General features: G+C 43.4%; 2 protein-coding genes across 6 annotated transcripts; one reads left to right on the forward strand and one right to left on the reverse strand.

The window, feature by feature from the left end:
- Positions 1-1,725, reverse strand: LOC111857307 (homeobox protein Nkx-6.3-like). The gene is made up of 3 exons (XM_023838003.2): positions 1,647-1,725; positions 431-600; positions 1-262 (listed from the first exon to the last, which is right to left on the reverse strand). The coding sequence occupies exons 1-3, from the start codon at positions 1,723-1,725 to the stop codon at positions 32-34; spliced, it is 480 nt and encodes a 159-aa protein (XP_023693771.1). The 3' UTR covers positions 1-31.
- A 2,249-nt stretch (positions 1,726-3,974) lies between these two features.
- LOC111857309 (vinexin-like) lies at positions 3,975-25,085 on the forward strand. Of its 5 annotated transcripts, XM_023838010.2 has the most exons (23): positions 3,977-4,088; positions 4,225-4,326; positions 8,324-8,432; positions 11,240-11,303; positions 11,790-11,850; positions 12,242-12,396; positions 13,694-13,757; positions 13,923-13,961; positions 14,374-14,479; positions 14,842-14,932; positions 15,081-15,128; positions 15,225-15,341; positions 15,642-15,700; positions 17,869-17,984; positions 18,657-18,712; positions 19,247-19,293; positions 19,828-19,942; positions 20,321-20,446; positions 21,224-21,434; positions 21,570-21,718; positions 21,946-22,049; positions 22,293-22,399; positions 22,656-25,085. In XM_023838010.2, exons 4-23 carry the CDS (start codon positions 11,292-11,294, stop codon positions 22,715-22,717), a joined length of 1,845 nt encoding a protein of 614 aa, XP_023693778.1. In that variant the 5' UTR covers positions 3,977-4,088; positions 4,225-4,326; positions 8,324-8,432; positions 11,240-11,291; the 3' UTR covers positions 22,718-25,085. The 5 variants fall into 5 exon arrangements, with proteins under 5 accessions (XP_023693777.1, XP_023693773.1, XP_023693778.1 ...); XM_023838009.2 differs by having other exon boundaries at positions 3,975-4,088; positions 11,793-11,850; positions 21,224-21,718; XM_023838005.2 differs by having other exon boundaries at positions 3,976-4,088; positions 21,224-21,718.
- The last annotated feature ends 1,001 nt before the right edge of the window (positions 25,086-26,086 follow it).

Raw genomic sequence — 26,086 nt, forward strand, 5'->3', positions numbered from 1 at the left:
CACAGATGTGCTCCTTCCCTGTGTGCATGTATCAGGGCTGTGTATGTGCCTTCAGTGCAGACGACTGCTGCTTTCTCAGCATACTTCGAAGCTTCTTGTTGTCATCGTCATCTTCGTCGGGGTCCAGGGGCTTGTTGTAGGCCTCGTCCTCCATCTCACCTCCCCACAGACCTGCACCCTGCTCCCCGGGCGATGGCTGTGTCGAGCTGGGCTCCGTGGCACTCTTCTTCCTCCATTTGGTGCGCCGGTTCTGGAACCACACCTGGGGGAAAAGGAGAGGAGGAATCTTCCTAGCCTGGTCCACACTTGCTCACTTCTTTTGTTCTGGTTGAGATAGTGGTGAAGCTGACAGGCATTGTGTGGTATGCATGTATGCATCTGTGCACACGCGTGTGGTGCATGTATGTATCTGTGCACACGCGTGTTGTACCTTGACCTGGGACTCAGTCATGCCTAAGGAGCGGGCTAGCTTGCTCCTCTCTGGGCCTGCTAGGTATTTGGTCTTCTCAAAGGTCTTCTCCAGGAGGAAGATTTGCTTCCCAGAGAAAGTGGGTCTGGTGTTTTTCTTCTTGCCTGCAGCCTCACCTAGGTGGGTGCCATCTGAAAGGAACAAACGCACCAGGTGATCACGGGTACAGCTCAGATGTCTTCATGGTAGCTGCACCGTCCATCTCGGCAATAAACCTTGAATTAGAGGGACCATTCGGAATAAATGAAGAGATTAATTATAAATTAACGGTATAGGGTAAATCAGAATGATGTTGACTTCAGGCAGAATCTTTACTTCATTAACTTCATCATGTTGCAGAAACCCAAACGCACTTACATGAGCATCATACTAGTAACTTTCCCGGTTCTTATTTAGTCATGTTTACTTGGAGTCAAATTCAGAAAAGCACAGAACACTCACGATGAAGCCCATTTTAATTTTCTCTGAATTGCATTCTGTTTGAACCTGAAGAACTCAGCTGAACATGTGCGGCAGTCTAAACCCATGGTCTTTTCACCAATCAAAGATCCCCCTGATTCTTCAGTTTCTACACTGCTGATAATGAAATCCTGAATCAAATGCCAGACTGTAGTGTTTCCCAGAATGCCATCCTTAGAGATTGTTCTACATTACTGGTTCTAATGGTAAACCTGATCCCCTCTGGGTCAAACGCTGCATCTGGTAGCCAAACACATATCAGATAATTAATTGCGTTCAGGCAAAGAATCAGTGGTTCCAGCACATACTGACATAGATCTGCTGCGTAAATACACACACACACACACATATATATAGTTGTTAAGCAGGGACATACTATTTGTCATAGTCATGGTGTTTGCATTGCTAATCCCATACACATGTAACAGTCATATCTATAATGATACATGTCATTTGGTGCGACGGGTATGTCCAGGGACAGATGAACTTATCTGGGATATCATCAGCATGAACACTCAGCTGTAGCCCATTTAAGTCACTGTTCCATTTTTCTTGAGGTGCAGGGCCCTGATATTTGCTGAGGGCCCTAGGATAACCTAGGTATTAATGCACCCCTGGTTATGTTGATGAATTCTGGTGCAAGATTAACTCGATTAAAGTAAAAAAAAAAAGCAAGCAAAAACACAGCTTGAGGTTTAGCCACACTAATGAGACTCACCGTCAGCTTGCCCCCAGACCCGCCAGTCATACCCTGGTTCTGGTCCAGAGCTGCCCATTGATGCGCTGCTCAGATTCATCTCATAAGCACCACGACCCAAGGTTTGATCACAGGTGAGAAGTTCTCCAGTCTGGACTGTGGTCCCAAATCCTGCCCTCAGGGAGCATCTGTTTGGGTCTGTGTACAAGGCAGTTCTGGAGAGGGGAATCTGCAGAGAGTATGGCGTATGAAAGTCTGCAGGGAAGAGTCTCGGGCCATCCTGCCAGGGAAATCCTACGGCGCTGGGATCCATGAAGGACGATGGCATCCAGTTGCCCAAAGCTTCCCGATATGCAAGAGCTTACAAGCTTGCAACTTCAGATGTGCCGTTTCTTATCCAATCTGGTGTCTTGGTAGGACTTGGGTGAGTATGACGGCTGGATCAGAGTGGCAGGGGAGGAATACCCCACTGATCTGCCTTATCTGCACCTGCTTGGCGCCACCATTGTCAACTTGTCTCCAGGTAATCCAGGTGCTTCTGTTTGCGGAGCTGCAAGCCTTTTCACGGCTGCTTCTTGAGACCAGCAAATGCTCCCCTGCTCCCTTTCCATTTAAGAAACACCCATGATCCCTATATAGTAGGAGACTGATTAGAATTTGGCCTATAATTGGTTCTCGACTTTTCTAATCCTCCCTGATTGGTTTCCTTCCGTTACTTCTCTAGGTGGCCAGTGGACTGGTAGCTGTTTGAAGAGGCAGAATGTATAATAGTGGGTAACGAAGTCAGAGGATTTTTTAAATCCCGGTGAAGACGAATCCAGTAAAGAGGCAGGCCAGACTAAGCCAAATCACTTGATTGTGTCACAAGGAGTCTACCTACCATTGTTATATTAAACTACTGTTTTGGGCTTACAGATTGTTAATTTGCTTATATACCTAGTCTTTCAAAAATGTATAATGCATTTTTGAAATTATAATTACATCATAATTTGTAAATATTTGCTTGGTGCTTTTACTCTGAGTTTCTCAATGTTTAATTGACTTTCTCAAGGCCTTTTTAAAAGCAATGCATATTAGATTTTCTAATTTGTTCAGTGTTTTCTTCTGTTCCTTTTGATATTTTGTGACTCAAGTCAAGGCAAAATTAGATACAAAACTAGGCTTGTCTTTGCCATTCCAATGAGCTAATTTCTAATAAATTTCTAATTTCCATCCTCGGGTGTTCTCTAGGTGAGACCCAGTAATTACATACCCCCCCCCCCCCACCCTGGACGGCTATGGGAGGTGGCAAATACACTTGTGTAAGTGTTTGCTTTTGGTGCAGTGCAAAGTCAACACAGGTCACTGGTCAAGTGGCATAATTATAACATGAGCTGCCTCTGACATCTTTTCTAGTGGGATCCGAAGTCAGGAAAAGTGGGTGTGGTCAAGTCGTGTTGGCAAGGAATATGATTGGCTCAGTGAAAAAAGAATCACTTATACAATAGGCTCAGCCGAAGTTACCTGGCCCCTCCTGTGTCCACATTACATATGACTTAAATATAGAGCAAAGGCGATGTGGATATATTCTGATGTTACCTGAAACTCTAGATATTGATCTGATAAACTGACACATCTGGATTTGTGTCTTGCCAGTTTGTTGCATGTGGAGGTCTAGTTATTGCAAGGCTATAACTAAATGGTAATGGCATCTGGGTCTTGAACCATGTTTTCACGGCAGGGACGAAAAAGAAGCCAATCTTATATAGTTCAGGTGATGCAGACAAACTGGCTTCTCACTCCGCTCCCAGTCATCCACACACACGCAGAGATTAATTCAAGTGTAACTTTATTTTAACTGCTGACCTGTCAGATCTACAGAGTGATTCTCAAACAAGTTGTTGGTGTAGTTTTGCTATCATACATTTATAACAATAAGGGAAAATTATATATATATATATATATATATATATATATATATATATATATATGCTATTGGCACAGTTATTATAACTTTGACATGATTAAATTTCAGTAACTATTTGAGAATACACAACAGGAAATGGATTTGAAGAGGACATGTACACAACTGTTTTTTTTTTCCAGGACCTCTAGTGGTTTAACTCCTATGCTGAAATCAATCTGAAATCAAGCCAGTCACACCAGTTATATTTTCAAATCAGCTTAAGAGATGCAGAAAACTCTAGACATTTAATAATTACACCTATTTCACATCCTTTTTTTCTTTATTAACAAACAGGAAAACAGCCTGGAAAAGCTTCTCCAACATGGCCTGTTCCTCAGACTTGTGTCTGCAGTGCTTTGACCTGGGACCTTCCCAGCTGTGCCTCTTCTTTCCAGCCTAGTCGCAGTAGAAATATGAGCTCCATCATCTAATGGCCAGTGGGCCCATCGGGATTCTGTAGGTGTCTGGATCTAACGAGAAGACTGGCTCTGGTGGAGATGGAGCCCTGAAACTCGCAGGTAAGCTGTAGATATCGGAGGATGTTGCACCAGCACAGGAGAACGAGGAAAAGGCTGGGAGGAAAAAAAAAAATAGTGTGGGAGATATGCGACCTTTGACCACTTATCGTGTTAAATATTTATCTTGGATGGCGAGGCAAAGCCCAGTCCACAGGTTGGAGAAAAAAGGAGTGCAGCAGAAAGAGCGTGAGCGAGTGACGGCGAGTGACGGGGTCCTTCGCTGTGGAGCCACCGACGGGTAAAACCTCTGGGCTCAGACAATATCCAGCACACAGAGGGGCTGCCTGGTGCATGTGGGCGTGTGGCTGATTTTCTGCTCCGTCTTACAGTTTAACTGCAGTGTTGCGAAGTACTGGATGTGGGGGAAAATTTTACTTCTATAATATCCATAAAGCTTCCTGAGGCAGAAATTATGGCAGAAGCTGTTAATATTGTTACAAACACCTGGAGGGTCTTGTAATCGTTTAGTTTCATAATGGTATAGATTTGCCACCCAAATAACCACAGAATGTGTGACCAGCCTTACTAGTTCCTAAGCTTTTCTGTTTTGGATTCTTAGGACAATAATAATATGGTACTCAGAACAACAATCTGACCCAGTATATCTTGTTTTCCTTCCATGAACTATGATGGGTCATGCCTGTGTAATCGTTTTCGCCTCTTACGTTGTCTCAACCTTCCCTCCCCTGAGTCTGTCTTGGTGTCATGTTCGAGGGCAAAGTGCTGTCTCAACATTCCTGGCCACACTTAAACTTTTACATGTGCCCGGAGCCCTTTCAGAACCGATCTGTGTCACGTATTTCCTTTAGAATCATGTGACTTACAGCTGGGAGGAAAGGTTTTTTTTTTCCCCTCTGTGTATTATTACCATTAACATCATCATAATGTAGCCTTTCTTTGTGATTACCTAATAAAGGGGTGCTTCACCCTGTCCTTGGATCAGGATCCTTACTGGTCAATTTCAATCTTAGTAGCCCCTCTTTAGACAGACACATGTGCCCCGTAAGTCCAGGACTGGTAAATGCTAACATAAGCGCCAGTCTAGACTGTCTCCCTGCCTGTTGCAAGGGGGGAGGATCCTCTTTTCTCAGGCTCCTCGTCAAGGGAGAGCTGGCCTCTGTTAAGGCTCTATGCCGGCCTGGGAACCAACGCTTCCTCCAGCTGTGGATGGAAATTATTCCCGTGATCAGCTGAAGCGGCTGTGTGGGTGGATACTGCATGGCACACACACACACACACACACACACACACACACACGCACATGTAGGGTAAACATATCCTTATGGGGACCGCTCATTCATTTCAATGGCAAAAATGCTAACGCTAACTATGACAACCACACAGACACACACAGACACGCACAGACACAGACACATACACACACAGACACACATGTACAGCCCTGTGTTTTGTGGGTCAACTGCTCCTCCGACGACAGCAATTCTCGGAGGTGAGTCAGTCATCTTAAAGAACTGCCTGCTGGCTGACCAAGCAGTCAACCAGGAAGCCTAAACTGGTCTGTTGAATTTGGGCCACCTTGGTTTACAGCAGGATCACAGGTCTAACTTGGCCTTCAGACCGGAACTTGTAGGCTGGTCTTGTCATTGTGGTGAATCAAGTTTAGAAACTAATGCACTTGCTGGCAAAGCAATAAAACTGCCGCATGTCTCAAAAAATCTAGGCAACTGTACTGTTTGTAAGGGATGGGTGGGTGGTAGGTATAAGCAGTTGTTTGCATTCGATTCGATTGTGATTACTGAGGGAACAAATCGATGCATGGATATCGTAACTTGATTTAATTAATCGATTATTTTTATAATATAAACTCAAACCTTTATTAACTTCACTAAAAACAAATCAGCAATATTATCACTGGAACTTAATTAGGCCTACACAATGTTAATGCAGCACAAAGAAAGTAGAATTTCGGATTTATTATTATTAGACCATATTATAAGCTAGTGTAACTTGTCAGAAGACCAAGTACTGAACTGTACTGTTAAGGAAAGGGCTACCTGTGGTCACCAGCGATGAACATTGTGGAGGAAACCGGTGCAGATATGCGGAATGACATTACATCGCTTTTTATGCTGTGGAAACATGTCAGAAACATTTATAAACATGTCATGGGCAGGTATCTTGTGACCTCTTGTAAGTGGTGAATGAACCAATGAAATCCATCATCATCCACTACGGAAAATGGCCAATGCAGTCATCTCCATTGTTCTAGTAATTATGTCACATCAGACTGATGCTGACATCCTGAGTTTCGGTTGATACCGACATGTTAACCAATATATTATGCACCTTTTTACTTAGCTAGCAAGTTAGCTACCTCAGAGTCTTAACCATTGCTACCGTAGCTAACAAATATAACAACATTTTGCACTACAGGAAGGCAGACAGACAGATAATAACACAATTTGGATAGTCTGCCTTCAGAGGGTAAACAGAGAATCTACAAGACTTCAGCAACTTATTAGTTGAGATTCAACATATTATGTGACATCGGTTGAATGAGTAGTCAAATTCAATGAAATTATTCTAAGAATATGTAGATATGTGAATTGTTATGTATACTTTATATACTGTATAATTTGTTAAACATCTACAAACGCAGTGAAACAGATGAATTGTTGAATCTCAACTAAGTTGTTGATATGCTACAAACACTCTGTAGGTGGACCATCCAAGTAAAGTGTTACTGAGAGCCATTTCCCAAAAGCATCATTGTGCAAAGATTTTCTTAACCATTAGTGCATTCTGTGCTAAAAAAATAGGAGTGAGTTTCCCAAAAGTGTCATAGTGCAAAGATCATCACCGTAGCATGAAGATGATAAGGAATATGAATACTGATGAACTTTCTCCTATCATTCTGAGCTACGCATATCTGCACTACTGTTACGTACATGTCAATGCGTGTGCATGTGAGTGCAGACTTATCTCGAATGGAAAACCTCATGTCAGCCACCTGACCAAAGTTGGCAATCCTGGTACACACCTCCACAATAAACAGTAGTAGTGAAGACGATCTTCACCCTTGAGTCTCTGGTACAACATCTGCAACCCTTTGAGCGTTTGAAGCTGCTGACCAGCTTCTTCTTCCCCCGCTGCCTGCTAAAAGATCCCTTAGCCAGAGGTTAGTTCCAAAGACTGGGATAACATGCTGCTCTTGCGGAGGAATTACTGAGGCTGGCTTAACCTGAATCACAGGCCATTCCAAAGGGGAGTCACCAGCTTTCATTGGCTGCAGAATCTATAGGGTCTGCCCAACTCCCCTTTAATTTTCCATCCCATCCACCCCGATTTGGGCCCCATGTCAGGCCGCAAAAAAGCTACCAGCAGAGAAAGAACAGGAAGAGAGCTGGTAGGGAGGAGGGGAGGGGGAGATGGTGAAGTGACAGGACAGGAGAGCCTGCAGTTTTATCCAACCACTGATTAATGGCCTCCCTTCTCTTCTGCCTCATGTGTAGCAGTAGTCTGATCATGGGTGGGGGGGCACTTCGGGACGGGATGTGTCAACATCCTTCGGAAGCCCGTCTCAGGTCAAAAGAAGGGGGTTTAGGTGGGATGGGGGGAGAGGTGGGGGAGAGCCGGAGAGGGAGAAAGGGGCGGGACCGCTGGGAGTGAACGGGGCCTGCGTGGGACGAGCACATTGTTCCGCGTGTGCAGGAAGGGGCCCGCCCACTCGCTCATCAATACGCCACGACTCAGCTGGTGAGTAGGACGCTCTGGCTGACGACAGCTCATCCAGCTGAGACAGATGTGCGGTGACACATAGGCTTGAGTGGCTTTCCAGTGTAACCAGCGCCAACTCAGTGGTGGAAACTACTTCTAGGTCAGTTACAAGGACCTGACTTGCAGTTGGAGGTATGAAAACTCAGTCCAGTGCTTATTTATTAGGTGTGATTTATTTAATATGCTGGAAGGATTAAGGAGAATGTCCGTCACAGAGTTCATTTCTGACAATATATGCTGCCACACCTCAGTACACGTTTTGTTGTCTTATCTCTTTTTCCACAATTGTTACTGTTGGAGGTACCTGCAGGTTATGTGTTGGCAAAGTGCTCTTCGGGTTTGCCACAGTATTGAGGCATGTTAGGGTATCTGGGGAGTTAATGGTATAATCAGGAGTGGTTGTGATGCATGGATGTGCATGTATCGGCGGTGCATTACATGAGAACGTGACAGGAAGTGATCATCAGAAGTGTCTTACTGAGGTGTCCTCTCCGCAGCCTGACTGTACATGAATAGAAATAAGCAGGTAGCTTTGTGTGTATCAACGTGGGACCATAACGTCGCTGGATCAGATCCCAGAAGAGGCTGTTTTGTAGTGTGAGAAAGGTAAGTGACCTGGTTTTTTCATACATAAATATCAACATGCATAACCTTGGGCTGAATTGAGTGCTAAACAACCAAAATTCTTGAAAATTTATGACAAATTGCAGTTTTCAGTGAATCAAGATTGGAATCAACTTTTAAAACAATGTGTTTTCAAGCGTGATGTTTTATACAACCAATCTGAGTGCATTAAATACCTCTAAGCCAACCACAACTGGCAGTTTTAATGTTCACTGATTGCATCACTTTGCCAGTTACTCGCTGCAGGCTGATCGACATTTTAACTCACACTGACAAGTTTCTGTCTCAGTAATGACTCCGTAAGGCTCAAAAGGACCTTCTCTGTTTCACTAGATCTATTCAGGAGAAGGTAGCACCCAAATTTAAAGGTTTCCATCTCAACATTCTTATCTCTTGTACTGTAATTCATACGGCTAAACAAGTGGACTTAAGGCCTGACCAGTTCAGAGGTACAGGTGCCAGATGGTGACTGAAATGGTGTAATAACCTGTTGTGACAGCTGAAGAGTGCGGTGCCGAGTCTGATGTGGGGTGAGACAGTGGACATGGAGATGTTAGCTAATCTGTACTCTTCTCCATTTCATTCAGCCCGGTGCTTCTTCCTGAAAATTAGTTCAACATGCCTGGTTCTGCTGAGCGGCGATGTGGCCCTAGGTTCTCTTTAAGGGCCCCTGGGGACAAAGGAGCCCCCTAAGGGCTCGACCCTGGTCCTGCTTATGATGACACATTTTCCAGCTCAATGGTGACTAGTAAAGGCATGCGTGTCCTGACATTTTTGGATATATTTGATTGAAGAGAAAGCTAAAAACATATTTGTTGACTTTAAGATGGTAATAAGTACTTTGATGGTATAACTAATCATCCATCCATCTTCGAAACCGCTTTATAAGTAATTAATTCATTGATTACTAGTCTATTACTCCCCAACAATTTCCTGAATTATTGACTAATGTAAATGAAGTTATATAATGATTTGAGATGCATAATGGAGCCCTAATATTGGTTTGAACACTCATAAACTATCATTGCTCTTATAATACCTGTACTTATAGCGGATTAAAATGTGCCATGACGATATTTTTCTGTAGCAGTTTGTTGGTGCTAATGAATATTTCCCATGGAACGAAAGGCGCTATATACAGAGATCCACCCTGAAAGAGGGAGACCCCAGAAGAGTGTTTTGTGTCATTACTGGGGTGTCACTTTCATGTTTGTTAAAGGAAAAAAGAGAATAGTAAGGAAATTTACTGTAAGGCACCATGGTGGGTTTGTGGCATTGGAAACGATGAGGAAGGCGTGGGGGTGATTCCACGCAGTAACTGCGGCCTGCTACCAGTAAGCTGCTAGGAATGCAGGTCATTCTAATGTGTCAGGCAGCTCTGATTTTTCCCTTATTAGGTGACACTGTGCATTGGCCCTTCAGCTGGACTGGGCTTTGGTTGATTTCTGCACCAGTGGTGAAGTTTCAGGAAATAGGGCACATTCAATTATTGAGCCTTTATTACTGTATTTTTGGTGAATATTTTCTTGGTGGATTTTCAGTGGTTTTTTTAAAGTATGTTTTTCCATATTGCTAGTTCTAAATTTCTTCCAAATGGTGAAATTGTATAAACACACAGATCAATTTTGCATTTTGGTAGGACAAATGAAATATAATGCAAAAAAGATTTTGGTGCCAGTTCAAAACACACATCTACAGAAGCCACATACCCAAAATATAAATACAAACTTAATGATAAAATTTAAGTAAGAATTTTCGCTACGTGTTAGTATCTAGCTGATTTTATTTAACCCTGAAAGGGTTTTACTAGAATTCTAAAATAGGTACTTAAGTAAGCAAATTTGTCACATGTCCCTGAGTCCCTGCGATAAAAACAAAAGGGCATGACCTCTCCCAAAACTGGAATAAAATGGGTTTTTTTTTCTTTATCGTTGAGTCATATATCTTATGAAATCAGCAAATGTCATTGGAGTCCTGCAGTATCAGTGAGAGGAAAGTGAAGAGGAAACTGTCACACGGCCGCAGTGGGTAGAGTTTTCAGGAACCTCTCTGCTGTAGTGACTGGAGGAATTGGCTCAGGGTATTCATCACAGGTATCTTTTTTGGAACTTGTGATTTTCATTTTTCATTATGAAGGCCTTGACTCAGACAGTTGGATACCCCCCCTCCCCCCCAGTATCCTGTGTTTGCATGTCTTCTACATCCACTGACCTTCAGCTAGCTGTGACAATTGTTGCAAATGTTTCTGCTTTTCCTGTTGTATGCAAACTCATCCTAGAGACTTTGAATAAGAGCTGTACTTAATTGCAGGCTTATTCTGTTTATTATGCTATGGACAACACCCCCACAAACTCATAATTGTTACCGGATGAATGATGACTGCGATGCGTTGACGTTACTCATCGTCAGGTGGTTTGCAGTGTGACGTAACTGTCTGGAAGCTGAAGTGGGGATGATTACGGGACTGTATGTTTGAAATCTGATCTGTTTGACCGGAGCTCCAAATTAGACACTCCAGTGAAAGACATGATGTGTGTTGTGGTGGAGGTATATGAATATAACATTGAACTAATACAATTGAAATGTCATTGTTTTAACCATTTAATGTAAGATAAACCACTTTTGATGATTCACACTGCAGTTTTTCGTATGCATCGAGATTCCTTAACTACCTTTTGTTCTACACATAGGCAGAGAATATAATTTTTTTTTAATAGTCTGCGCAGTAGCAGTAGTTGTTCTGCATTGCACCTTTAAAGTGTGTTTAATATTTTCGGTTTGTTTTGCAGGATCACACAGGACAGACTCCGTGGGAACTGGCAGAGGCCACGGGCACATGAGATGCAGTCTGAGGTACTGCAGGGGAGCGTTTGCGAAGTCCGTTCAGTTTGGTATTTACTGGCTTTTCCAGACAGGTGGCCTATGATAGAGCATGTCATTTTATCATTGCGTCCTTAAGTAACGCTAAAAAAGACTCAAGGGTTGAGAAATCAAGATATTTGGAGTCAGTCAGGGGGTTGTATTACATTAATGTTCGTTCTGGTTCCCCACTCACTCTTATAATGTGTTTCCTCAGTATGAACAAGTTCACTGTACTGTACTGGTTATTGCTTTGCTTATTGCCGTACATGTTTCAACAGTGCCATCTTGAGGGCATGCTTGGTACCACAACTGGCAATAATCTTTTTATGGAAACGTAGTTCGGCGGATATGCATAGAATCTTAACTGTATATCTTGATTTTCTACATTGGGCTTCCAGTAAATTATTTGATTTCCTTCAGTGTTGATTGGGAATCTATGTAGCTTCCTTATCGTACTTTATTTGTGTTTGCTCTCAGCAGGTCGTAGGGGGAGATGCCATCAGTTTTGGTGCCAGTGATGATCCATCACGGGCTCAAGGTGAGAACCCATCGATACGTAGTGGGTACGGCCGATGCTAGAGAACTCAAAATGGGGTATGGTACAATTCACCCTAAGTATTGGTCACATTTTGTATCCTTTGTGATTTTGACTTATTCTGATGATTTTTTTTTCTGTTTGCCAAATACTTTTGAGTGAATTCTGAGCTTGCAGTTCTATGCTAAGTTGAGCCTCTTCCCCACATCCCCGTGATCTCACTGTGCCCTTCTGCTATGTGTGTGTGGCTCACTGACACCTCAACCAGTGCAGCTACAGTTCTGTGATTCTCCCTCTTCCCCCGTTCCCTGTTTTCCCGCCCTCCCTCTCTCCTCTGTTTTTTTCCCCTCTTCATTCCGCTGTCCCCGTCTCCCTCCCCTATCTGTCATGAAAGATCTACCCAATAAGACGGGACCGGAATCCCCGTTGAGACCCGCATTACCACACCAGGCCTTCTCAGCTCCCTGCTGGGCTCCGGAGACCCGGCCTGTGGAGCTCTCGGGCATCGGCCCCGCGGATGAGACGGGGATGCCCACCGCCCCTCGATCCGTAAGCTCCAGGGAGGGTATTGCTGCTCTCTGACACACTGGGTTATGGGGATGTTGGTGGGACAATGAAATACGGTGAGAGTGAAAGCAACAATGAAGAAACAAAACATCAAGAGAGAAAGGCAACACGGAGAAGAGTGTGAGAAACACAGAGCTCTGCAAATATCTTACTTGGAAAGTAAATGTGGATATTTAGGTGCAACCAGATATTAACATAAATATGAATATACATGCAGTATATAGTCAATGGTCAGGTACACATGCTTGTTAATGCAAACACTCTGCACCTCCAAATCAGTGAATCATGTGGCTGCAACCAAATGCATCCAGACAGGGTCACTATGTTCAGTTGCTATTTGGCTAAGCATTGTAACGGCTAAGACGTGCGATCTAAGCTATTTTTATTGTGGTCTGATTGGTGGTGCCAGATCTGTGGGTTCCAGCATTTCAGAAGCTGCTTCCCTTCTGGGATTTTCATGCGCCGTAGTGTCTACAGCTTACAGAAAATGGTCTAATAAACAACAACAAAACATCCAGTCAAGGGCAGTTCTGTAGCCGTCATCATATTGATTTGGGGGCTGTGTGTGGCTCAGTGGGCTAAGCCTGTGTGCCTGTAATTAAAAGGTCACTGGTTCAAACCTAGCCTCAGCACGTCTGTGGGTCCTTGAGCAAGGCCCTTAACCCCCAGCTCCCTGGGCGCCCCAACAGGTGGCTGCCCTTTGGGGACAACTTACTCTACAAAGAGCAAGCTGAGGGAGGTGTAAAAACAATTTCCCCACAGGGATCAATATAGTATCAACTATTATTATAATATCAATTATAATAATATCAAACACTGTGGCCACCAATGTGCATATTACCTGACCTGGATGTTTACCAATGATGTATGACCTCTGTGAAACTTAAAAGCTGTTAAAAACTATCAACAATATATATATTCAAGTCAAATAATGTAACTGGGCATTGTTTTATACTTAAATTTGTACAAACACAGCACTTCCTCCGCCATCTTGACAAAAAAATTCTGAATAAGTGACATTCATCGTTGCTTCAGTGGCCATTGGTTGCACACTTTAGAATTTCGTAGAATGTAGTATGTCATTTAGGTACCGTTCATCCATACTGAGGATTCAGACATACTGCTCACGTCACATACTATATTTCACCTACTACATAGCATACAAGTACTCAATTTAGTTCACACCCTTTATGCCTTTTCCAAATGGCAGAATTTTAGACACTGAGCCAGGATCATCTTTTCTTCTTTCATCCTCATCCATCTCTTCATCTTACCACAGAGTGTGAAGAGGCGCAGGGAATGGTACAGGACCATGTTTAAGCAGATCCACAAGAGATCAGAAGGTAACTGAGAAGGAGAAGGTCTTCAGAGGGTTGACACACAGTGATTAGAATGCAGGAAGTCTGTCTCAGATGGAGCTGCCACCTCTGTCTCGAGGTCGATTGACCTTATCTCTCTTATTATCTCTCTTATTTCTCCTTGTCTTTCCCTGTATCCTTGTGTTACAGAGCTTGACCTTGAGGACCCAAAATCAAGGAGTTTGGATAGTGGGTGGCAAAATATTACCTTTGTTATTTTTTTATTTTCATAATCTTATTATCATTTTATGATATTTTCATGCATTTTAAATAGTCCTTTGACCATGACCAAGATATAAGTGGATGGAGGATGGATGGATATTGAATAGTACTCCCAGAAGCTTTATAATTAATACCTTATAACCCATTTGGTTTCATTCTGTAATTCTTTTATGCATTATTGATTTGTTATAATAAATGATGTGATACATCAAAAAGTAATAGGAACCTTCAAAGGAACCTTCAAATCTTCTGAGGGTCAAAAGCATAAATGCTGTTGAGTGTGACCATTGTGTAGACAAATTCACATCTCGCTGTCATGCACAGGTGTCCGCAAATGGATCTTTCCTTTGTAAAGGACCTAACCTCCTCTGCCATGCAGGTCCCACATCTCCCAGGTCCTCCTCTCCTGAAGATTCCACCTGCAGAGAGGATTTTCTAGTGCGAGGACACGTTTCCTCTGGCCCACATGAGGTCCCACCTAACCGGTGAGTTCCGAGGCCAGCAGTGTCTCTGAGGGGAGTCAAACATCTGTCAAGAGAGCAGAAGCTCCTCTTTCCCAGACACAACCCCTGACATAACATCTACATAACGCTCTAGAAGACAAATCTAACACTCCAGTTTTATGAAGGTTTTCTGAAGTGTTGTTTTCATGGCTGGAATTCCCTGCATACGTCTTATGTTCTGTTGCCTGTACAGTAGGCATTATGCAGGAATCAGTTACGTTTAGGAAAACAAACGAATTATTTCTCAGGTAACAAAAAGAGAAAGGACTTTGAATAATTGGAATTGGGCTGAACTGGGGAATGGGCTGTTGGATACGGTTAGTAAGAATGTGCTTTGGTTGCAGGGGTGACCCAGGACATAGTGTAGTGCCAAAGCCTGCCAGCCTGTCCAACATCAAGCTGGAATGGGGCGGAGCCTTGGACGGACTGAACCAGGTGGGTGTGGCTAATAGCCCCAGGTGGGGTCCGGCGATTGGTTGATTAAGAATGGAGTAGAAGTTGATTACTTACTGAAAATGGCGCAAATTATATGCTGTTAAAATACCCCTAAATGAATGATTTTGTTTTTAATTCTTTGGTTCAGTTAACTCCTGACCTTCCTCTGGCCAGACTACGTGCTTCCTCCACCGAGGTGAGTGACAGGGCATGAGTAATCTGCCAGCATTGACTAGTGCTGTGCTTGTATCATTTATGTTAACCAACTGCGCTGTCACTCTGTCCACATTAGGTTAGCTTAGCCTCGGAGCTGTCCAAGTACGAAGCTGAGCTGGACTCGGACATTCAGGTTCTGGAGAGGAGGCTATCTCAGAAGCATCAGCGCCAACGACAGCCAGGCCAGGGTGAGGTACTGAGTCCATGCCCACTTCCCATAATTCCACTCACTGGCCCTTCCCACACCTCTGTACCACAACCACAAACCAGCACGCTCAGCCATTCAGCTGTATTAGAACAAGATGGGGAGGGTAGCAGGTGGAAGGTGGGCATTGAAGTCTTGGTTACAAAAGACCGCTGCACACATTAAGGTCCACCAATGAAATCACACATGCATGAAAACCCAGGGTCTTGATGTGCTGGTTGTGGAACAGTGAGGAACTTGGAGAGGGGGGAGTGGACGCAGGCTTGAATGTTACCTGTTTTCTCCCAGAGGGACAGGAGCACAAGGACTGAGGCTACATGGAGAGAGGAAGGTGTTCATGGGACCAGGTGAGGAATGGCGTAGATGGATGGGTGTGTGTGTGTATGTGTGTATTTCTGGGTTATTTTCTATATCCTCCTGAGACCCCACCCATTCATTTATGTCCATTGTAGTGGACATTTTATTTTTGCATCTATCTTTTCACTGATGTAAGGAAACATATTTATTCCCATTGTACACTAAAGAGGACATGCTGTGAAATTAAAAATAAAAATAAATTTGAAAAAATCTAAATTGTAAGATGTCTTATTTCCTCCAAAGACAAATAACCTAAAATTGAAGGACACTTTTTTCCTTGGGTCTTAGGAGGATATATATTATATTGTGGTGACCAATTATCCCCGCAATGTAATCATAACCTGTCATTCTGACGTTCCATAGACCCTCGTTTCAGTCCCAACAAAGGGAAACTCTATGAATGCAATCGAAAAACTAAAAATGCCAAAAGTCTTCTGTTTTGTTCGAGAACTTAAGGTTAAGGTTTGGGCTGGGTAGGGGTTATGGTTCTCATAGTTGGGATTAGGGATTATGCCCATAGAAATAAATGGATGGTCCCCACAAAGAAATTAATACAAACGTGTGTGTGTGTGTGTGCACATCCAGTTAAAGCTGCAAATGTTTAATTGAATTGTCCAGTAATAACATAAGCTCTGCATGTGTGTAGTTTTTATGGATATCCGTGCATGTATGTTTGCTTTTGGATATCAGCCGTGTTCTTGCCTGTTCAATTCGCTGGTCCGCGCCTCTTAGCATTCGCTCTGAGGCACACACCACACATTACATCCTGCCCTCCGAGCTCGCCTTTCATTCTCTCCCTACTCGACTGCCCCCCCCCCCAACTCGAAAGCTGATAACATGGTCATCAGGGCGCCAGGCTCCTCTTCAGAAGGGCGCAGGTTCATGTCCTGTCAGAGCTAGCTGGGGGGGGTGGGGGAATATGAACCAGAAATGTATCTGCTCAGCATTCTGGGTGACAGTGAGTCACAAAGCTGACTAATAAATCTTTTAAAAGTTTGATTATCTTTGTCAGACTCCTGACGCCCTGATGGATTTACAAAGCCGCTGAGGCCCCCTTTCAAGTTGAAGACATGCCGGCTATCCCTCAAACTCCTCCCTCCAGGCATGGGGCAAAACAGTTGGGGTTAAGACAAGGAGGGGTGCAGCCTGTTGTTAATTTGGAAGCATTTTGGTTGAAACAATGATGGAGACTCCCTATCAGAAACAGCAGTGCTGGCAGGGCTGTTGACTTTCAAAATGTACAAAATGGCAGGAAGATCAGAAAATCTAGAAAATTAAACACACTCTCTACGGCCAAACTGGTATTACCCAGAATGCATCATTGCAGCTGGCCTGAATTAGTGAACAACACGTTCCTCTATGTTCCTGTGGATGGGAAACACCCTCACGATACACATAACCCAGAGGCAAAGTAATACAGCACAAAGGCTCATCAGTGACTCATGGGAGTTTTACTCTGATGGGAGTTTTGGCCCTCAGAACAAAAATGTTCTGAGGGCCAAACGAAAAATGATTGGTTCAGAGAGTTAACCAATCACAATGTAGAGGAGGTGGGTCCAAGTGACTAGAGGAGGTGGGACCAACCAATCAGATGTATTGGTGCCACCTCCTCTAGTTGCTTGGATCCACCTCCTCTACATTCCAATTGGTTAACTCTCTGAACCAATCATTTTTCGTTCGGCCCTCAGAACATTTTTCAAGTAAAACTCCCACAAGCTCATCAGTGAGGTGTTAAATGTACCTCACTTTATGTAATTGGGGCAGAGCCATGTGGAATGCATACAGTGGGGCTTTCAGCCAGAGAGCTGATGAGCGTGGCGGGAGGGGACGGGGGGGGTGATTCTATTTTACTGGTTCTTCTTGAGCTTGCTGGTCCAGCAGGTGTACTGCTGTTTAACAGTTGAGCTCTGGTCCATCAAAAACATGAGCTCCCAACTCACTAAGCGCCATCTTCTGGATTAGCTGTGAGTCTATTCTTTCTCCCTTTATCAAGTATGGGGTGGAAATTTCATTTGGATGGATGTTTAGTAACTGGCCTGTACATTTGTGTGTCCGTGATAATGTCAGCCAATACTTATGCTTATTTATACCTTTTCGTGTTGCGATCTGTTAAAATGATCTTGCACTATGCATGTTGTCCCTTGCCTTTTGTCTTCAGCTCTTCCACTGGAGCCAAGCTTCTCGTAACAGAGGACAGGGGTATATCTGTCAGTCATCCATCTATCAGGTCCGTGATTGGGCAGAAGACAGACAACATCCCGGTGCATGACAGAGGTATGCACCACTGTGGCATGGCAGAGAACCCTGCTGTACCCTTGAGCTGTCTAGTCCAGTAATGCAGGAAATGAGACTTGTCAACCCAGACTAGGTGGAATTATTGTTTGTCGTCAATCACATAGCTAATAATCAAAGGTGAAGCTGACTCCTGTCGTGGAGCTAATGGCCACTCAGTCAGCACTGGAGCGCAAAATGGGAAAAGACTGCGAGCGATTACAAAGGGTCTGAACTAAAACCGTGTTTGCTTCTGGGGAGTGTGGTTCTCTAACACTAACCCAGTGCATCTCAACCCGCTCCTCGGGGGCCCCCAGATAGTACATGTTTTTGCTCCCTCCTACAGGTAGGTCCCAATAAGGAGGGAGCAAATATGTCTGCCGTCTAGCAGGGAGCTGGGAGGGAGCAAAAATGTGAACAGTCTGGGAGTCCCGAGGACTGGTTTAAGATGCACTGGTCTAGGGGGACCTTAAGTTAGTCTACATTTTTACACCCTCCCAGCACACCAGAGTCAAAACATCAAATAATCAAGACCACCCGATACAGATTTTGGAGTTGTGGACCTTTTGACCTCTGCCATGTGTTTCCCTCATGCGAGGCTGGGGATGGAGGTTTCCTGCCACAGTCTGGACTGTGCAACTCTGTCACATCAGAATCTGTCCCCATTTTCCACAGGTAGCCCCAACACTGGACATGGATGCACAGAAATCCCATCTAAGCCTAGGGAGAAGGTAAGCATCCAGTCCCAAGGCCATCCCTCTGAACATGCCATTCTGAATCACTTTATTGGTGAATTTTAACATTTTACAGTTCTTTAGCCAAATCATACGAAAGTAGGGTCAGCCAAGCCCGCAAGCGACTGAGGGTTAAGGACCATGCGCAAGGGCCCACCAGTGACATCACTCTGCCGACCACAGGATTTGCACGCCGTCCGCACCCACTGAGCTGCACACCACCCTTTCATTTACATTGCATTCATTTTAGGGGAATAATCTATAAATAACAGTTTTGCATATTTTTACATGTGCAAACAGCCCTTCTTATGAGATCATCTGTTACAATTCCACTGCACTTTCTGCTGGTCTATGGTTAGGCTGTGTGAACAGGATGTCTCACTGTGGACTCAGTCAGAATATTTACGTCCTTTTGGTCTTTTCTGTTAGTTTTGATAAGCACGGTCATTTAGGCGCGTGCGTATCTCCTCTGTCTGACCCTTTAACGCATGTGTTAGCTTAGCGTTTGACCAGATCTGTGTTTCTGTGCAGATGGAAGCTGCCAGAGCCAAATTCCACTTCCAGGCACAATCGCCCAAGTGAGATCAGAGCCTGCGTCCTTCATTTTTAATTCACATTGCTGTTTTGCTTGATTAACATATTGTGTTTTTTCTAAGAGATACTTGTTGTTTTAGTCACTGCTTGTGTTTTTAGCCGACCCTCTTTGACATGATGATACAGGCAGCAGTTCCACTAGCAACAGTATTTACTGATTCTCCACCAAGGGCGTAGGTTTGGTTTCAACATTTTGATAGGAACCAAATCAGCCCCAAACCCCACGCCCTTCTGAACACACAGGACATGTCCCTACGTTCCATATCCAAATCTACACCCTTGCCCTCCATCTGAGCACAAAGGGGTCTCTTGTTCTCTCTCTAGAGAAACATTCATACCCATCTTCCCACCCATGACTGAGGCACTGAATAAGGCATCAATGATACACTCATATGTTAAAAGCTACATTTCTTTATTCATTTAAATATATCTATAGACTTTGACAATAGTAAACTTAAGTTTGCTGTGGAGCCATCATGGGGGGCGTGACATGTGATCCTTCCTCCCCACCCACCTAGGGAGCTCACCCTGCAGAAGGGGGACGTAGTCTACATCCATCGGCAGGTGGATGCCAACTGGTACCAGGGGGAACACCATGGCCGGCTGGGTCTCTTTCCGGCTAACTATGTGGAGGTGAGTTTGGCTCTCTGGATTGGCTGGCTAAATGCTTACCAAACTAGCCGGACCGGCTATGACTGGGCAGTCACTCTGAGTGGTGGAACATACCAACATCACTGTAAGACTGAAAAGTCCAAAAATAGCACAGAAAATGTTTGTCGCTGATAGACGCTCAAGTGCTGGAGATGCTACTGGTCATAGTGCTTCTCAAAATTCTTAATCACCTACAGGCGACATTGAACTTTGTCAGCCGAAGTAGTAACTTCTTGATCAATAATATGTGCTGTTGGGTTTCAGTCTCCACCATACTAAAAAATGCATGAGGGTGGCTCGCTGATCTGTTGATGATTTTGATGGAAGCCCCTCTCACCATCGTATTCTCTGCTCCTTCAGATCCTCCCTCCCACGGAGAAGCCGACACCAACCATGGCCCCCGTACAGGATGTGCTGGAATTCGGGGAGGCTGTAGCCCTGTACAACTTCAAAAGCGACCTACCTGTGGAACTGCCTCTCCGAAAGGTCACAGCACAATGTCACATTAACACTAGAGCTGCACGATACCACATCACAATTTAATCACGATTTAATGGTGGATGCACATTAATCACCAGGACTTTAGATGATGGGTGTAAACATTTCTCCTGATGCTGGCTTTTATTTTTTTTTAACAATATGGACGCCACAGTTTAGTAATACATCTGATTAAAAGCTTCAGTTAGCGAAGCACACCACATACTGCCGTTTTGGTATGTCGTGGAAGCGATAAGCACTGAAGTAGTGGTGAAGGAAGGAACAGCTCAGCAGCCAGAACATCTTATGTAAGAGGAGATAAAGTGGATAAACGAAGTAAAAATACATCAATGGAGTGGTGGTACTTTTTGCAAATTAAAGTCCAACACGTTTATTAAACATAAGGACACGCCGAATTTATACAGATAACTAACGTTTGGGCATCACAATATGCCTCTCCTTAATATTTTAGGCGTACTACTAATCTGCTTACCAAACGCGGGCATAAGTAATGCCGAAAAACTGGCATCCGGACAAATGTTACGCCGGTCATCTGAAGCCCTGGTGATTATTGTGCACACGCCATGTAATCGTGATGTGATATCATGCAGCTCCAATTAACACTATCTAAGCCATAATTTTTACACTAATTATTAAGCCCTAATTATTAACACTAAGCCCTAATCATATTATCAGGTTTTTGTGTTTCAAGTCAGCAGAACAGAGTACATACTGTTAATTATAATTAATACCAATACTGTTAACCCTCCTCTCCAACCCTCACAGGGTGAGAGGGTCTGTGTTCTTCGGCGAGTGGACAGCAGCTGGCTGGAGGGTAAGCTTCCTGGCTCCAATCGGACCGGCATCTTCCCCTCCAGCTATGTCCAGGTCACCAAGATGCCCCTCGTCAGGTCCCTCAGCTGTGGTACCTCCTCACCCGCAACCGTGACTCTGGGCCACAGCTCTCAGCTCCCACCAGCCCCCACCAGCCCTAAAGGTACACTCATCCCCCCAGTCTCTGCACCTCCCTCATTGGTCCAGCCCCAAACCACGCCCACTCTCACCAAAGAGGCCCCCAATCACATGCTAGTCTCCATTCCTGGTTTTACCTCCACCACTCTACTGCATGCAGTTCAGTCCATGCAGGAAGTAGCCCGACCCCCTGGTGTTGGCACAGGGTGGGGCTCAGATACAGCTGCTGCTTCCAGTCCTGCCCTGAGATCTGTAAGCTCAGCCATGAGCACTTCAAAGACAGTGCGTCAGATTCCCTGCTCCCCTCAGGTAACCCTTGAGTGTATTCTGTGTTTATTCTGTGTTAAGCAGTTAAGAATGCATGTTCATTGCATTGTGCTCTTTATGACAAAATTGAGCTTGAACTTTGTTGCATTTCAGTTTTAAATTTACATGCTAGCCAATAAGTATGTGACTGATTGTAACTTTGTTATGGCAATGAAATTTCCAAAGGGTGAGGTTTTGTTGCTGATCCCAATTTTTGTCTCCCATCTTAGCTGGATTTTCCATCAAGTATCATTCAATCCATTGGCTGTGACAGAACTCCACCCGCAAGACTGGAACTCACTGAACATGGCTGCCCACCGATCCATTGGCCAATGTGAGTCACTCAAGTGGGCTGATGTGGTTCTTTCCTGGATGCTTATTTGGAGTGTGTTCAGTCTCCAAATAAGCATTGTACAATATCTCCACCTACTAGTCAATGGTCGAATGCATGGGAACCCAGGGAATACATTTTCTTGGACAGCTATTTAAGGTGGTCCCAAGAGTCTCGACAATATATAGTGATGTAGGGATAAAGGATGATGACAGGAATGCTGAATCCCCCCCCAACTTCCGTCAGGTACAAAGCCATCTATGACTACATGCCTCAGAAAACAGATGAGCTTGAGCTGAGGGAGCAAGACGTTATCCATGTGCTGGAGAGGTGCGAGGACGGCTGGTTCGTAGGTAAAACACCTCCCTCCAGATCACTGTTCTGTCGCATGTACATGCCATACCATGCTATGACTGGACAGTGATGAGCAGGGTCATGTAGAGGAGCATTCAGTAACGCCTTGATGAAATGGAACCTGACTGCCCTATGCTGATCGTTCTTCAGTACTATGAAGTTATGGCAGGTTTTTTTTCTTGTGTCAAATGTATCAAAGAACCACAATGTGTAACGTGAGCAAGAATGATATTATCAAATGATTCTTCTGCGCAGGTATATCTCAAAGGACGAAAGTGCTTGGGACTTTCCCAGGAAACTATGTGATCCCCCAGTAGATGTGTTCCAGTTCACCGACGGAAGCTGAGTTTTGTTTCAGAACCAGCGGAACCTTTTCAAACCTAAGACGTTCTGTGCCTCTTCAGCCACCTTGTACCCATAATCGAGAGCTCCAGCTTTCCAAAAAGGCAGTCAGAGATGCTAGGGACTGGAATGACAGCATACATCCCTGCTGTGCACAGCTTCATACTCTGACACTAGTAATTGAAGCAGTATTGAAATGCCCTGATGGATGATCAAACCCCCAGCCTAGTTAATTGAGACCACACCACCTGGCAATAGAAACAATGGAAACTAGTTAAACTCTTTCCTGTATTTCAAGAAGTGATGTCATCGCCATTGTGGATGTCCACAGGCTCAGAACACATTAACAGCACAATTCCTGGGTGGCTTTCATTCTGAACAGCAAAGACTTTCAGAAATGTCTTCTGTGTGGTGTAGCCTCCACGCCACAAAACGATTCAACGAAATTTAATGTCACCAAAAGGCTCAGCTTCCACAAAGTGCTTAGAAATGGATCTTGGATCATATTACACTTAGATATACAGTCAGTTTTGGTAACAGTCAAATCAATGAATCAAGTCAGTTTTGTGAAGGACTTCCTAGTGAATAAAGAAAACTGATGACCAGGACAGGATCTGGTGTAACAGGAATGTAACACGTGACAGTGTCTGCTGGTGGTTTACGGAATGACGGAGAACCTCCCAACAGCGGAACATTAAACATTAAACGTATTGTTTCTCAGTGATTCTGATGGATTCAAACAGATTACACATTTCAATTTGCTGATACATATGCATTATTTACTGTAATATTTTTAATTTTGCAATGTCTGTTATTACAGAACATATGTCTTTTCATTGGCAACATAATGACTGTTAAAAGGAAAGAGTAATAAGAAGTTAGTGCTCTGTTGACATTGATTCTGGTTTAAAAATCCATTGTTTATGCTTTAGGTTTTGAGTTTACAGCCCCAGCTACATACATACATATACATTAGGGATGCTCATTTCGATTAATTTTCCCAACCGACAACCGCCGTTCGTTAACCGAACATTAACCGTTAACTGATTAGATTAGAATATTAAATTCCTCTGGGGTCGGCGGTCCCGCCGGCGGGATCTGACAGAAATTTCGCCAAACCATTTAAATAACTCTGCGAGGTTTTATCATATACACATTTAAAAAACACCCTCAGAAACCTTGGACGGTCTACTTTTCAAATATATATATAGGTAGAAACTAAATATATTTTTATAGCTTCGTGATACGAATAGAAAGAACAAGAGTGACTGACTTAAGCGTCTGCGTCTCGAAGCAGCTCTGATCGCCTTCCCACTTGCAAATTGCGCTATTCGCATGATAACAACATGATAATCCGACAGTTAGTATTGGATAAAGAAATATGTGAATACGCCCATTGTAACCGAAATAAAACAAGAGCACATGTCTGGGTAGTGTTTACACCGATCGGCTACAATATAGCACACGGATACGTCTCTGCCGCTGAAGCTTTGCGCCAATGTTTCCATTTTCAGCAGCAAAGCTCGTACCTGTGTTCATGGCTCAGTGGGCTAAGCCTGTGTGCCTGTAATCACAGTCGCCGATTCAAACCCAGTGTATTTAGAACGTGAAAAGCGATCTTCAGCTGAGATGCCACAAAACTTCATACTACTACTAATAATTAAAATATATATAAAAACATTTTAAACCGTTTAACTGATAGTAATATTCGGTCAAAATTAATTATTTCGGTTAACGGTTAAACGGTCAAAAGGAGCATCCCTAATATACATACATACACACAGGTTTGTACCTTGTATCTTCTACTGGGAAAACTAATACCAACATGACGACCTTCCCAGCTAATAAAATGACGTCCTTTCAACGTCATCTGAACGTCGACAAATGTCATCAAAACATTTATAATTGATGTCATTTGGACGTTATTTTGTAGGGTCCTCGGTACAGGATAGACAACGTCATTTCCGACATCCTTACCACGTCTTCATGACGTCCTCTGAACGTTGACAAACGTTGTGAAAACGTTTTTTATTGACGTCATGTGGACGTTATTTTGTAGGGTCCTCGGTACAGGACAGACGACGTCATTTCTGATGTCCTCACCACGTCTTCACAACGTTACCATGCTATTTCAGAAACAGCTATACAACGTTGTTTTTTGTCTTTTGTAGGACATTTCCAAATGATATATTAATTTATTTATGTAAAGATTATACATAAATTCGTAAGCTAGAAAGACTAATTTAAAACATCTTATTAATCAAATAAAACACTTCATAAAAAAAAAAATACATATATATATAAAACAGCATTTTTTAACCATGGTAGAAATGTCTAAACAATTTAAGCAGTTTAACATAAACATACAATTAACCATATAAATAAACAAACCTATATAAAAAAAATTATATATACAGTGGTACTTCAGTTCTTGAACTCATTAGAACTCGAATTTCTTAAAAGTCGAATCAACCAGGTCGAAAAAAAATTACCTAGAGCTCGATCTGAATCTCAGAAGTCAAACCTTGAACGCCGACCTAAGATAACTTGTACGCGCGGGGAAATGAGTCACGCGGCACGTCTCTCAGCGGAAACAAAGGGTAAAGCTTCAGTCTCAGCCTTGCTTTCACTGTGATAGCATTGTGCATGTTTACACTAGCTGAATACATATATTTAGACAGTAAAAATACATTTAGACAATGACAAACAGTAACAGTAATTATTATTATTATATAATAAAATACATTTTAAAATAAAGATTTCTTATTAATTATTTTAATAATAATAATAATAATAAACCATTAATACATTTAATTATAATAATATTGTCGTGCCGAGCGGGGACGGAATGGAGACAAAGGCGCAGACGTCAGGGTATCGGGGAATACGGGGTTTAATTACAGGCAAGGCAGGCAAAACGCAATACAATGACCGGACTGGGGATACAAACTGAAACGCTAACGAAATACAAAGGGCTAATGAAAACAACCAGAAACAGCTGATCATATGGGGATTCCAAACGGGGTTAACGAGGGGGCGTGGCACGCGGAAGGAGCGGAGGATCGGGGCAGGAAACATTATTTGAATACATTTATTTTTTACTTTACAAATTACTGTTTTGATAAATGTGCTTAGATGTGTTTATTACAGTATATGCTCTTCTTGTTTTATCCGGTTCATTGTCCGTTTAAATGCTAAAAAAAACATATTTAGGTGTAATTTTTTGGAGCCGGGAACCAATTAATTGGTTTTCCATTATTTTTTATGGAGAAAATTCGATCAGAACTCGAACGTTTTAGGATTGGATCCGGAGTTCTGAACGGATTAAATTCGAGTTCTGAGGT

The sequence above is a fragment of the Paramormyrops kingsleyae genome, chromosome 7 (genome assembly GCF_048594095.1).
Source record: "Paramormyrops kingsleyae isolate MSU_618 chromosome 7, PKINGS_0.4, whole genome shotgun sequence".
NCBI classification, from domain to species: Eukaryota; Metazoa; Chordata; class Actinopteri; order Osteoglossiformes; family Mormyridae; genus Paramormyrops; species Paramormyrops kingsleyae.

Coding starts and splice junctions, on each gene's coding strand:
- LOC111857309 (XM_023838005.2), top strand. Junction 13,758..13,922: donor GATCCACAAGAGATCAGAAG/GTAACTGAGAAG, acceptor CTTGTGTTACAG/AGCTTGACCTTGAGGACCCA. Junction 17,985..18,656: donor CATCCCGGTGCATGACAGAG/GTATGCACCACT, acceptor CATTTTCCACAG/GTAGCCCCAACACTGGACAT.
- LOC111857307 (XM_023838003.2), bottom strand. CDS start 1,725: ATGAATCTGAGCAGCGCATCAATGGGCAGCTCTGGACCAGAACCAGGG. Junction 601..1,646: donor GGTCTGGGGGCAAGCTGACG/GTGAGTCTCATT, acceptor TGTTCCTTTCAG/ATGGCACCCACCTAGGTGAG. Junction 263..430: donor TGACTGAGTCCCAGGTCAAG/GTACAACACGCG, acceptor CTTTTCCCCCAG/GTGTGGTTCCAGAACCGGCG.